The 12447-nt window shown below is 36.1% G+C and overlaps 1 protein-coding gene across 3 annotated transcripts in view; it reads right to left on the reverse strand.

Moving 5' to 3' along the window:
- Nucleotides 1-254: 254 nt before the first annotated feature.
- Nucleotides 255-12447, reverse strand: part of Fgf12 (fibroblast growth factor 12) — a 539269-nt gene continuing 527076 nt past the window's right edge. For all 3 annotated transcript variants that reach the window (XM_070029838.1, XM_070029837.1, XM_070029835.1), the window contains one exon: nucleotides 255-2671. In XM_070029838.1, the coding sequence (XP_069885939.1) occupies nucleotides 2553-2671 (119 nt within the window). In that variant the 3' untranslated portion in view covers nucleotides 255-2552. The remainder of the gene's footprint in view (nucleotides 2672-12447) is intronic.

A 12447-nucleotide genomic window follows, 5' to 3' on the forward strand; every position in this document is an offset into this window, starting at 1 on the left:
TGTTCCCTGAACCACAATTATTGTCATTTACTTAGGTGTAAAAGAAATGTGAGATTTCTTATGTATTCTCTGAAATGATTTGAAAATAAAAGAAAGATAATTTTGAAACATTTCATTACAGTGAATTTTTGATGGCCATGATGTGAATGAAAGCATCATGTAAATTAAGTAGTTAGGAAGGTCCACTTGAACTGCTATTCAGAAGGAAGTAAATGTGGGTATAAACAAGAAACAAGAAACAATGGGCAACCATAGAAAATAGAGAAGGTATTTTATTGTAGATCCATATCTGTATCATTTTCTTTTTTCATAATCAACCAGATTAAATATAGATTGTCATGAAATTGCCAGTGAAATGGGTGATTGTGAACACCAATATTTGTTTTACCTGTGACGCTGTCAGTTGTGTTGTGGTTGGTTATATGTGCTTTACCACAAAGCTCCAGTCATTCCATGCTAAAACAGCCCATGACCCATTTTATTGAAAAGTTCTGTTCTTTTATTTTCCTTGAAGAAAATAAGGCTTTGTGCTTGGAATTTGTTTGGTCCTGAAAGTGACAAGTGTATTTAGAGTCAAGTGAAATCAACAGTGACAAGGAATATACAGCCAGATTCATGTATTTACAAGGGTATTCTTTTTCTTAAAGAGCAACATTCCTTTTTGTAAAAAAATTAAATGTATTTATTTGTTATTTTCCAGATATTTTGATTAAACAAGTATCCATTGCAAATGTGTTCAAAATTCTTGTCTACAAGTATATCATTTATTCTTCTCAACTCAGGCAAATTCCCCCAGTTCATTTCCTGCTACCCACTGAGAACATAAAAGAGGATACTTGGTAAGGGACAAGAAGCACATTGAATAATGATTGTGTAGAGCCAGGGACACTATGTCAACCTTGAAAGAATACAGCAACTGATGGCATGGTTTGAGGTGAGGGCCTAGAGCTTCTGCAAAGTGTATATATTTTAGGGAGTCATATTTGGAATAATACATGCTGGACAGTAGAGATATAGGAGAAGTTACATGCTAAGTCTTCTCGTTAGTAATATCCATAAGTCTGCATACAATTTTAGCATTCTGTTTTGTTTTATTGTTTTAATTTGGATGTCTCTACACCATTCCTGATTTGTAGGGCTATGTAGATCTACTTATTCCAATGCAATTGTATAACATTCACTTCTTTGCTGATATTTTCTAATACGTTAGTATTCCTAACAGTGTGTTTGCTTACTGTTATAGTGAGTTCTTTTTTGCTACTTCAAGCTACTCAAACAATTCTGTCTGTTGGAATCACAATTGTTAATTACATATCATTTCTCCATGCTCCTTGAAAACTCAGTGTATAATAACTTTTTATCTTCTCCAAGATAGACTTACTGTCATCTAAACTTATACATATGGACCGAACGTGGATAGATATCAACAAACAAGCCACTGGCTTCATAAAGATAGTAAGTTAAGAATCTCACAGCCATGCCTCCAAGTTTCTCATACAGTCTGTATTTTTCAGTTCTTGTTAGGTACAAAAGCAAGTGTAATCTGCTTTTACCCATTTCCTTGGACTTATTCCCTTATGTAAAGCCAATCATTCTTTGTTCCTGCTGCAAGAGATGGTACCAAACTTTCTAAGATAGCTAGACATGCACCTATACTCTCAAGAGTGCCCACAAAATGAAAACTAAGAACAAATCAAAAGAGCAAGTAACTTGGGCCTCACCAAAGAGACATAGCAATGGTGGAGGATTTCCAGAAGTTACTTTAGCATTTAAGACAAGAATTTTTGTTTCTGTATGATTTAAAAAATGATATTGTAAATTAATACCTTGAGAAGATAGGATATTCTCCTAGGAGAATCTGCCTCTATATAAAGGAATTAAATCAGCTATTAGTGATTGACTATTCTTTTACAAAAACCAATCTGAACATCTTCAACAGTAATTTTTTAAAACGTTTTTGAATGATTCCTGGTTACATACCTAATAGGCATTAGAAGAGTATAATTCATACATAGTTTGATTTCATAGCTAAAAAAAATTTCCAGGTTTACAGGATATAATCATATGTTATTTCCAGATGTCCAAAGAAAATACAAAAAAAAATCAAACAAATATTATCACAGCATTTTCCAGAGTTTGAGCGATTTAAGGTCTAACGTTGATCTCTGAGTTCAAGTTCATTTCTTTAAAATTCTTTTCTTTTATGTAAATTTTATTTCATCTTATTTACAGTAATGTCTTCATGACAATTAGCCCTCTATGAATAACAACACAGCTTAATTTAATGTTTGTGGAGTCCTGGTTTATTTTTTTTTCCATTGCTTTTTAAAATGTGATATTTGTGCACGTGAATTTTCTACCACATTGCAACAGGCAAGCTTTGGTTCAATTTTCTTGTCCTACACAAAGGAAGATTTTGAGTGCAGAATCTTAGCTACTAGGTCCTGCGATGCCATTTTATTTTTCTCTCTTGGGTGGATTTTGGAAGGAAATGGGGCAAGGAAGGGAAGAGGAAAGAAAGGAAGGAGAGGGAAGAAGGGCAGAGTTCTCAGCTATGTTGAATCTTGATTCACGACTTTGCCTCCATTCATGGTTGGTGTTCCAGAACTTTTCCTTGAACGCCCTTGTTTTTCTCCAATTTCATGTAGTGATGGTTCTCTGTACATACACACTGGAAGACAAAAATCACAGCAATGACTATAGGATAATTACAGAGCACTTCAGTAAACTTTGCAAGTTTGATTTAAGAAGATAGTTCACCGTCACCTCTTTCTCTTTGTGAAAGAGTTTAAGTTGGGCATAAACCTGGTGAATATACACAATTCCCTTTACTGCAATTTAGTCACAATCTATTATTAGGTTTACTTGAACTACAGATATGTGAGTTGTTTCTTGAGTCTTTATAGTCTCCTAACCAATGAAACAGGATATTTGTTGAGTTAGAAATGAAGGACATATAGCCTTGAAATGTTGACTGGCATGCTCCTAATCTTTACCTTACTGTGAGCATTTTGACATTCCTCTGTCAAATTTTCAGGATTTCTTGTGAAAGGAATGGTAAATGGTGAGTGATAGAGAAGAAGAAAAGGAAATCAATTTCCATGATTGCTCTCAATTTTTTCACTTAAGGTACAAAGTCCATAAACTTTTAGTTATTCATGTGTAATAAATGTGAATATGTATCCATGAGGTTTCAGTTCTCATCTATATGAACAGTTCCTTTTTTCCCCTCTATTTTTTCTTTTCTTCTTCTTTTTTTTTGGGGGGGAGGTCTGGTCATGGGGCCTGAACTCTGGGCCTGGGCGCTGTCCCTCAGCTCTTCAGCTCAAGGCTAGCGCTCTACCACTTGAGCCACAGCACCACTTCCGGCTTTTTTTCTTTTTGCTTATATGGTGCTGAGGAATCGAACCCAGGGCCTCAGGCATGCAAGGCAAGTGCTCTACCACTAAGCCACTTTCCCAGCCCCTCTTTTCTTCTTTTTTTTTTGTCAGGTTCTTAAGCTACTGTTCCTCAATGATAGTTTGGAAAGAAAACTGTTTTCCAATTCATAGTCATTCTCATTAAATAAGATCAATCAGCATACTGAATGCATTAATTCTCTTCCTAGCCTTTTACAAAATAGACAAAATGTGACTGTAAGACACTTAAGTAGCAGAAGCTACTTTCATCCTGGATTTAGGAACAAATAGCCAAGCTAGTCTGCATCTTTATCTATTTAATCATCACTAAAATGTCGTGTGTGTGTGTGTGTGTGTGTGTGTGTGTGTGTGTGTATCTACCATTCTTGAGGCTTGAACACAAGGCCTGGGCTGTTCTTGAGCATTTTTGCCCAAGAGTAGTGTTCCACCACTTTAGCCACAGGCCCACTTCCATCTTTTTGGTGCTTCATGGAAGGTAAGAGTTTCATAGACTTTCCTGCCCCAGCTGGCTTTAAGCCCCCATCTCAGCCTCCTGAGTAGTTAGGGTTACAGCCATGAGCCACCAGTGTCTGGCTCAGGTTTAATAATTTGATTTTATTTTCCAACATTCTTCCTTGGGCTTGGATGTTAAGAGTCATAACAACTGGATCCATAACAGGGCTCAGTCACTTTGTCAACTTGAACTTATTTTCCCAACTAAAAAGTGACATTTTATGAGGATTAGTTTTCTAAACCTTATAAAATAAGCAACCAGGGCTGGGAAGGTGGCTCAGTGGTAGAGTGCTTGCCTTGCATCCATGAGGCCCTGGGTTCGATTCCTCAGCACCACATAAGCAAAAAGAAAAAAGCCGGAAGTGGTGTTGTGGCTCAAGTGGTAGAAGGCTAGCCTTGAGCTGAAGAGCTGAGGAATAGTGCCCAGGCCCAGAGTTCAGTACCCACGACCGGACCAAAAAAAAAAAATAATAAGCAACCAAAGACATTTAAGATGGAGGAGTTGACTGATTATTTGTTAAGATTTTAGATAGCAGAATTCAGAGAACATGGTGATGAATTGTTTTGGCCTAAGGTATTCTAATAAATCTAAAACTAGACTAAAAGAGAATTGAGAATACAAAGAAAACATCCCTGAGACCACTTCAGTGATGAAGAGGCACCTACTCAACATATAGTAGAAACTATTCAGCATTATGCCCATTTGAATTATCTAGGAGATTATTGAAATGCTGCTTATGATTCAGAAGTTCTCTGGTGGCTTTAAGATTCTGCATTTTCACTGACCTCCCAGGTGCTGCTAACACCGGCAATATCCAGAATGCCCTCTGAGTAGTACAAAGCACACTAGCAAAATACGTGAAGTGTCTTACAGAACATGATCACCCACTATATGTTTTCGAGTAAGATTTAAAAATATTTCAGTGACTTCACTGGATGATTCTTCCAATCTCCTCAAAGGATTTAAATGTCTTTGGTGAAGTAGCAGAGGATACAGAGATGACTGATTAGCTTAGAGAATTGATTCTGACAACTGCAAATTGTACAAATTAGTAATTCAACGATCTGTCTTTTGGGGATTTGAAATGATTACTATCAAACCTAGAAAATCTTACGGATGTTCCTTTTGGAATCTAGAAGTCCTCAACTCTAACTGCTGTTACCTTTATGAGCAAAATAATAAAAATAATTTCAGTTATGAGAAAAACGTTTTATATATAAAGCACATACATATGTATATTATACATGTATATATTTATATATACATATGTTATACATATATGTATATATATATATATATATATATATATATATTTGAACATGGGTCTTAGGCATTGTCCCTGAACCTCTTTATGCTCAAGGTTAGAACTCTACCACTTGAGCCACAGTGCCACTTCTAGCTTTTTTGAGTATTTTATGGGAGGTTAAGAGTCTCACAGAGACTTTTCTGCTTGGGCTGGCTTTGAACTGCGATCCTTAGATCTCAGCCTCCTGAATATCTAGGATTACAGGCATGAGCCACCAGCACCCAGCATATAAAGCATATTTTTATTTGTGTGACTTATGACAAACAGGTTATTGCAAAGGGAAACTCAGAGGAATTAATGACTAATTCCCTTGAAAATCTATTTATCCATTATATGCCATAAAGCAGCTTCCTACACTCTTAGTTAATCAACCTGGAGGATCTACAGAGAAAGAGACAGACACAGAGACAGAGACAGAGACATATATACTTAAAATGTAATTAGAACAGCATAACTGAAATAGCCTGAAAAGAAAGAAAGGACAAAAGAAACACTTCAGTAATAGTACTGCTTTGATAATTGACGTGATCTTTTGTTCTGGAGGAGCTTAATTTAGCAGTTAAAGAATTTAGACAAACAAATGATAGATCAAGAATCACTAATCCCATATGGGTACTTATACTTGTAATCATTGCTATTCAGGAAGCAGATATTGAGCTATTGATGAGGAGGATCACTGAAGTCAGTCCAGGAAAAAAGTTTGTAAGACCTCTTCTTAACCAAAAACAAAAACTTGGGTGAAATGATGAATGCCTATCATGCTAGCAACACAGGAAATACAAATGGGAGGATTATGACCCAGGCCTTCCTGGTCATAAATGTGTAACTCTGTTCCAAAAGCAGTTAAAGAACAACGAGCTAGAAAGATGACTGAACTAATAGGCACCCACTGGGGCCACTGCAGTTTTTGCTGACACATTTTGTTTTTTTGGCAAATGGAGATAACATAAATTTTGTTTTGCATGAAATTTGTATGTTACACCCTAATAAGTATCCCAATCCTCTATCAGTTTTCATTACAAGAAGATAAAATATGATTCATCTTTTTCTTCTTACCAGTTTAATCAAATATTCCTTGGCCCTCCATAATTTCTGAGACATGGAAAGGTTAGATTGCTCTGTTGGTTAATGTACCATAAAGGATATTTAATTGTCTTGATAGCAGATCACAGAAAGGTGTGGGCAATTAACATGAAGCAATTTCACATCTTAATTAATGTCTCATGAAACCCCTTTGGTATGAATGGCAAGAGATTTTAAGTGATGGTATAGAAACCCTTTGGAACGGCAAAAAAAAAAAAATGGTACTGGAACAGAAGTAATATGGGTACTGGTAAGAAGTAATATGCCAGAGGAATGTGCTCAGTATTTTGCCAATATATCTTTCAAAGGATTAAGAGATGTCAAAAACAAAAATGATCTATACCTTCATTTATAAAGAAAGCCAAAGCAATATTTGAGTGTAGAAGAGGAAAAGAAATATGGATGAATAATATGTGGGGAAAAGGTAGGTAACTTTTATTAAAACAAATTCAGAAATCAGTAGGAAGTTGACTTGAATAAATTATAAACATTTGCAGAAGAAAGTATCAGGGGCTGACAGATATTCCACACAGAAAAGAGACAAGGAATTTGAAGGTAATACCTTTTCTGTAATTAAAACAGTCAGCAGGATCAGAGAGGGAGGTACAATCTACTCCATTGTTCTTACTTTGTCTTTTACTATGGTTCAGTCAAAAAGGGAATTTGGGGATATAAACTTTTTAATTCTCTTTCCACATACTTTAAATAAAAGTATCAAAAGAGCCGGGTGCTGGTGGCTCACACCTGTAATCCTAACTACTCAGGAGGCTGAGATCTGAGGATCACAGTTAAAAGCAAGCCTGTGCAGGAAAGTCCATGAGACTGGCAGTGGCACTGTGGCTCAAGTGGTAGAGCGCTAATCTTTAACTGAAGGCTCAGGGACAGCTCCCAGGCCAGAGTTCAAGCTCAGCGACCAACCAATAAATAAATAAATAAATGTACCATTTTTGTCTTCCCAATTAGAGTTTTATAAGGTCAGGGCTCCTGATTTGTTATGCTCTTTGGTGAATGATTATTCATTTGTTGAAGGATAATTAATTTTCTTCCAAATTAAGTTGTTATTGATTAAATGATTCAATTGATCCATTGATTCAATGCCACATCTCAAAACACTTCTAGCCAGTACTGGTGGCTCACTCCTGTAATCCTAGCTGCTTAGGAGGATCATAGTACGCAGTCCAAGAAGGAAAGTCTTTTAGACTCTTATCTCCAATTAACCATTAAAAAATAAAGCCCAAAGTGGAGCTCCTACCTCACCTGGTAGAGTACTAGACTTGAACAAATAAGCATAGGGACAGTACCCAGGTCCTGAGTTGAAGCCCTATGACCAGCACCAAAACAAATAAAAACAAAAATCAACAACAACAATAACAAAAACCTCACTTCTCCAACCCCAAAGATAAAAGTGAATATAGCATTTTGCATCTTATCTGATAAACTTTTTTTGAGAAATTTTGTTATTTTACAACATCTTATCTTCATTTTATTTGTAGGAAATGGGTAGAATTTATAATTTTAGATTTCATCTTTAGAGATGGCTGAAGTTACAGAAAGCAAGTTATACTCTCAAAATACTTATCAAGGGCTGGGAATATGGCTTAATGGTAGGGAGCTTGCCTACCATGCATGAAGCCCTAGATTTAATTCCTCAGTACCACATACACAGAAAAAGCCAGAAGTGGCACCATGACTCAGGTGGTAGAGTGTTATCCTTGAGCAAAAGATGCTGAGGTACAGCGGTGCCCTGCCTTGAGTTCACAAGCCTCAGGACTGGTTAAAAAAAAACCCAAAACCAAAAATCAAGCAAGCAACAACCATAAAAAAAATCAGTAGCAAATCACTGCTAAAAATTAGTCAAAAGAATTGGAACTTCTTTCTTGGTTACTAAGTATTTACCAGGTTACACATTTAGTTATTCATTTAGCCCCAAATTTGGGCATTATCTCTAATAATTCTGTATAGTAATTTAACCTAGCCCGAAAACATATTTATCTAAGAACTGTTGGGTGACTTAAAATGTAACATATTTAATATGTTTTATTTTATGGTTTCAAATACACAATTTACTGCTTTTGGTTCAATCTAATACAGTGACCACTAAAATATGAATGAGTTTAAACTGCCTATGTCCCAGGTTTACCAAGTAAGCCCAGAAATACCAAATTCAGTTCACAATGTAGCTTCTCAAATCTGAGACAATTTTTTGAAATATGTAGAGACCTAGGTCATACCCAGGCTTAACAAATCAGTTCACTTTGAAGATTTGGTCAAAGAGTTTAGAGCTTTTAACTACACATCAAGGTGGTTCTAATATTGATGTCTAAAAACCAACAACCATTTTCTGCCGGGACTTAACTCAGGTCTGATAGTAAGCAACAGTTCAGCTCTAACAAGGAAACTGCCCTGCAGGTGCTCTGTGTGTGAGAGGGGGCAGGGGGGGGGCGAAGAAGGGGGGAGAGATTCTCTTTTCCCAGTCAAAAATAAGTTGGTGGAAATGGATTAATATTCTTTATTCCAAGCTTAATAAGCTCTCCATTGATACATACCGATCTTAATTCTGAAATACCTTTTTATTTTTTTTCTTAGAACTCATGAAGTTTAAATACTTGGAAAGTGCACACACTCTTTATCAAGGAGAAGAAATTTGACTCTGAATACTCAACCACTTGCTGGAGCTAAGTAATGAGCTTCTTAAAGGAAGAGGGAGGAGGAAAAAGAGGAGTTTGTATCTTTTCCTTTGTGAAGGAATCTTTGGCCTGTATCTATCTGATGCTAGAGGGGGAGGTCACCCAGAAAACATTTAATTCTGGGGGTGTTGCTTCTATGAAGGGTGAACAATACTTGGAAAGGGCAGAACTGGGAATCACAAAGTCTGTGCTGTTGTCTTAGATTCCAAGGGAGGGGACCCATGTAAGCAGGGGTTGTTGGGCAAGGTATATAGTAATAGGTTTAAATATCAAGTCTATCCATCCGTCTGAATAGATGCCTCTGCAACCCCTCATTAACACCCACTGCCTTCTAAACACCGGATGGGAGAGAAAGAGTGAAGGGAAATGGGCTGGGGGATAATTATTATCATGTTATCCTTGTTGGGCTTAAAGATCTTCCAAATGGCAGAGTTTAATTTGGGGAATCTTGATATCCAAATATGCAATCATCAGTAGGACTAGAATATGGGCAAAGATGTTCAAAAAAAAATCTACTTTGGTTTTTCCTCTATTGGGGATCCAATTCTCCTTCATTAAGGGGTGACTTATTTCCCAAGCAGTACTGCATTCCCTTGAGGTGGTAACATTACTAGTAGTGAACTTACAGGTTTATGATGATTTCATTGTTTATTTAACTTATTGTGGTATTAAGGAGTGGACCTAGGACCTCCTGCTTGATGGCAAACACACTCTTTTCCCTTTTTCAGGTTTGTCTTTGAGTTGGGTTAAAGAACCTTTGCTATAGCAAGCTTTGATCTCATGTTCCTTCTTTTTCTGAAGCTGGTATTATAGTCATGAGCCACCATACCTGGCATACAATAACTCCTTTAGGAGTCCCAACTAAAAGACTCAACAATCTTTTTGGTTTAACAATAATATGGCTAATTTCTTATGGAAATCTTGTTTAACTATTTATTGTCTAAAAGTGTCTTCCAATGATACTCAGTATAACTGGTTTATGCAAAGAATACAATTAAAAATTTTTAAAAATAACATACTAGAACAGCTTTCATCCCAACCCTAATTTTAAAAAAAGTCAGCCACAATTCAACCATGATGGAAACAGCTTATCAAACTGTATTTTATTAATTGACTGAATGAATGTGTTCAGAATATTTTATAGCTATATCTAGAGCTAGATTCCATGAGGGAGCATACTTCCATGCAAAGTGTTTTTAAAGACTGTGACACAATATCACTTGCCAAAGCACTTTAGAAAATCCTTGTCCAAATTCTTTTACAGAGTAGTTAATGAAGCCTATTAGAATTCAAGGGGGGGGGGTTGAAAGCAATGCATTTTTAATTCTCTTTTGGTTAGTTTGAGCCTGGCATACATTATCTGTTTTATGTCTTTTCCTTATGATAGCTCGTATACCCATCTCAGACTGGCATGGTATAGAATTAGCTTGCTATGCTCTTTGCATCATTGTAAGCGATTTCTGCTTTGCTGTCACGAGCTTTCCAGAGTATTTGCATATTCATAGAATTCCCTTGGATTAAAAAACAGGACAGAGTAGGGGTTAGATACATAAGCACAGACACCTGGCTTCCTGGTTTGTAATCCCAGTTATGTATTTTTATAGCCCTATAATCTTGGATAGCTTACTTAATTGCTTTTAATTATTATTCTCCTCATCTATAAAACAAATAATAACATAATTCTGTTATGAGGTTTTACAGAAATAGATGTATGCCACTGGTCTAGCAAGTGATAAATGGAAAAATTGCACATAGCAGGAGCAAGACAATAGGAGTAGTATTACTAGAAGTAATGAGAGTAGTTTGCAATCCTGGCAGGAATGAAGGTCTCATGTACAGCAGAATAATACCTAATATAATTTCACATATCTTTCATAATAATGAAAACCTAATGATATAAAATACAACTGCATAGAAAATCATTGGCTAGTTGTTCACATTTTTTGTATTATAATAACATCAAAGTATTCATGAGGTATAAAGAAATGGACCAATTTTGTGTGCATCAGGCAAATTATAAGAGAATGAAGGTTTCCATTAATCTTGGAGGATTTTCATTTATAAAGGATAGGTATATTCCAGATTAAAAAGGCAAACATTTTTTCAAAAGAATTTACCAGGGGCCCATTACCCTCTGTGTAGAGTACAAGCACAAATTTGGAGGGATTTCAGATTATTCTTCATGGCAGTGAAATACTGGATTGTTCAAGTCAGAATGTTTTGGCTTACATTCTGGCTCTACCACTCATTAACAGCATGATTTGAGCCAAATTACATAATGTCTCTGTGCTTCATTTCCAATGTTCATAAATAGGGATACTATTGAAGCCTCCTTCTTATAAGTGGAATAAAAATGAAAAATAATCAAGGCCTACTTCAAACGCTACCTAGACAAAATAAGCATTTATAAAATTGTTAACTAATATTGATCAAACAAGGACACATTGTTCTCTAAACAAACGGCAAAGACAATTGCAGGGAATTAAAAGGTCTGGGATATAAAACCCAGTTAAGCTTTTATCTTCAGAAGTGATTTGCATCATTCTTTGTACTTCCACCTTTGTTTCAGTCTCATAAAGGAAAGAGACAAAAAGTAGAGAATCCAACTCAGAAAAGACTTTATATTTTTACCTCAGAACAAAAAGGAAATAATTACAAAGTATTAGTTAAGAAAATCAAATCAAAATGAACAAGAAAATGTCAAAAAAGAAATCAGATATATTCTTAAGTACAGAAGGCTCCAGAGGAAAGCAAAAGTTATAAGCTGTCCAATACCATTCTACCATTCTCTCTCTCTCTCTCTCTTTTTTTTTTGGTCAGTTATGGGGTTTGAACTCTTGTAATGGGCACTTTCCCTCAGCTCTTCAGCTCAAGGCAAGCGCTCTACCACTTGAGCCACAGCACCACTTCCAGTTTTCTAGTGGTTTATTGGAGATAAGAGTCTCACAGAGTTTCCAGTCTGGGCTGGCTTTGAACCGTGATCCTAAAAACTCAGCCTCCTGAGTAACTACGATTACAGGTGTGAGCCACCGGTGTCTGGCTCTACCATTATCTCTTAAAATATGAATATGAATTTTTATGTGGCCATCAAGAATAAAAGCTACAAGTGGTTTTTTCTTTCTTGCTATTGTTTCTAATGTATTTATAATATGCCATGTGATTTTTTTTGTTGCTTTGTATGTTCTTCCCCTTTGGTATAACCCCTGTTTTCACTGTATTTGATGTCAGTATAATTTGGGGAGGGGAAGGGAAAAAAACCAAAACGTTTAAATAGGGATACAGGTTGACCCATCGCAACAATGAGATGTATAAGACACTATGTTGAAAAACATTCTTTACAATGGGGGGGGGGGAATGTAATTGTGGAGATTGGAGGGAAGGAATGGTAGGGGAAAACCAAAGAAGGAGACAACAATACTTGATAGGAAATGTACTCATTACCTTGCTCGTGTATCTGTA

Source organism: Dipodomys merriami, unplaced genomic scaffold, assembly GCF_024711535.1.
Source record: "Dipodomys merriami isolate MVZ:Mamm:240054 unplaced genomic scaffold, mDipMer1.0.p SCAF_2, whole genome shotgun sequence".
Classification (NCBI taxonomy): Eukaryota; Metazoa; Chordata; class Mammalia; order Rodentia; family Heteromyidae; genus Dipodomys; species Dipodomys merriami.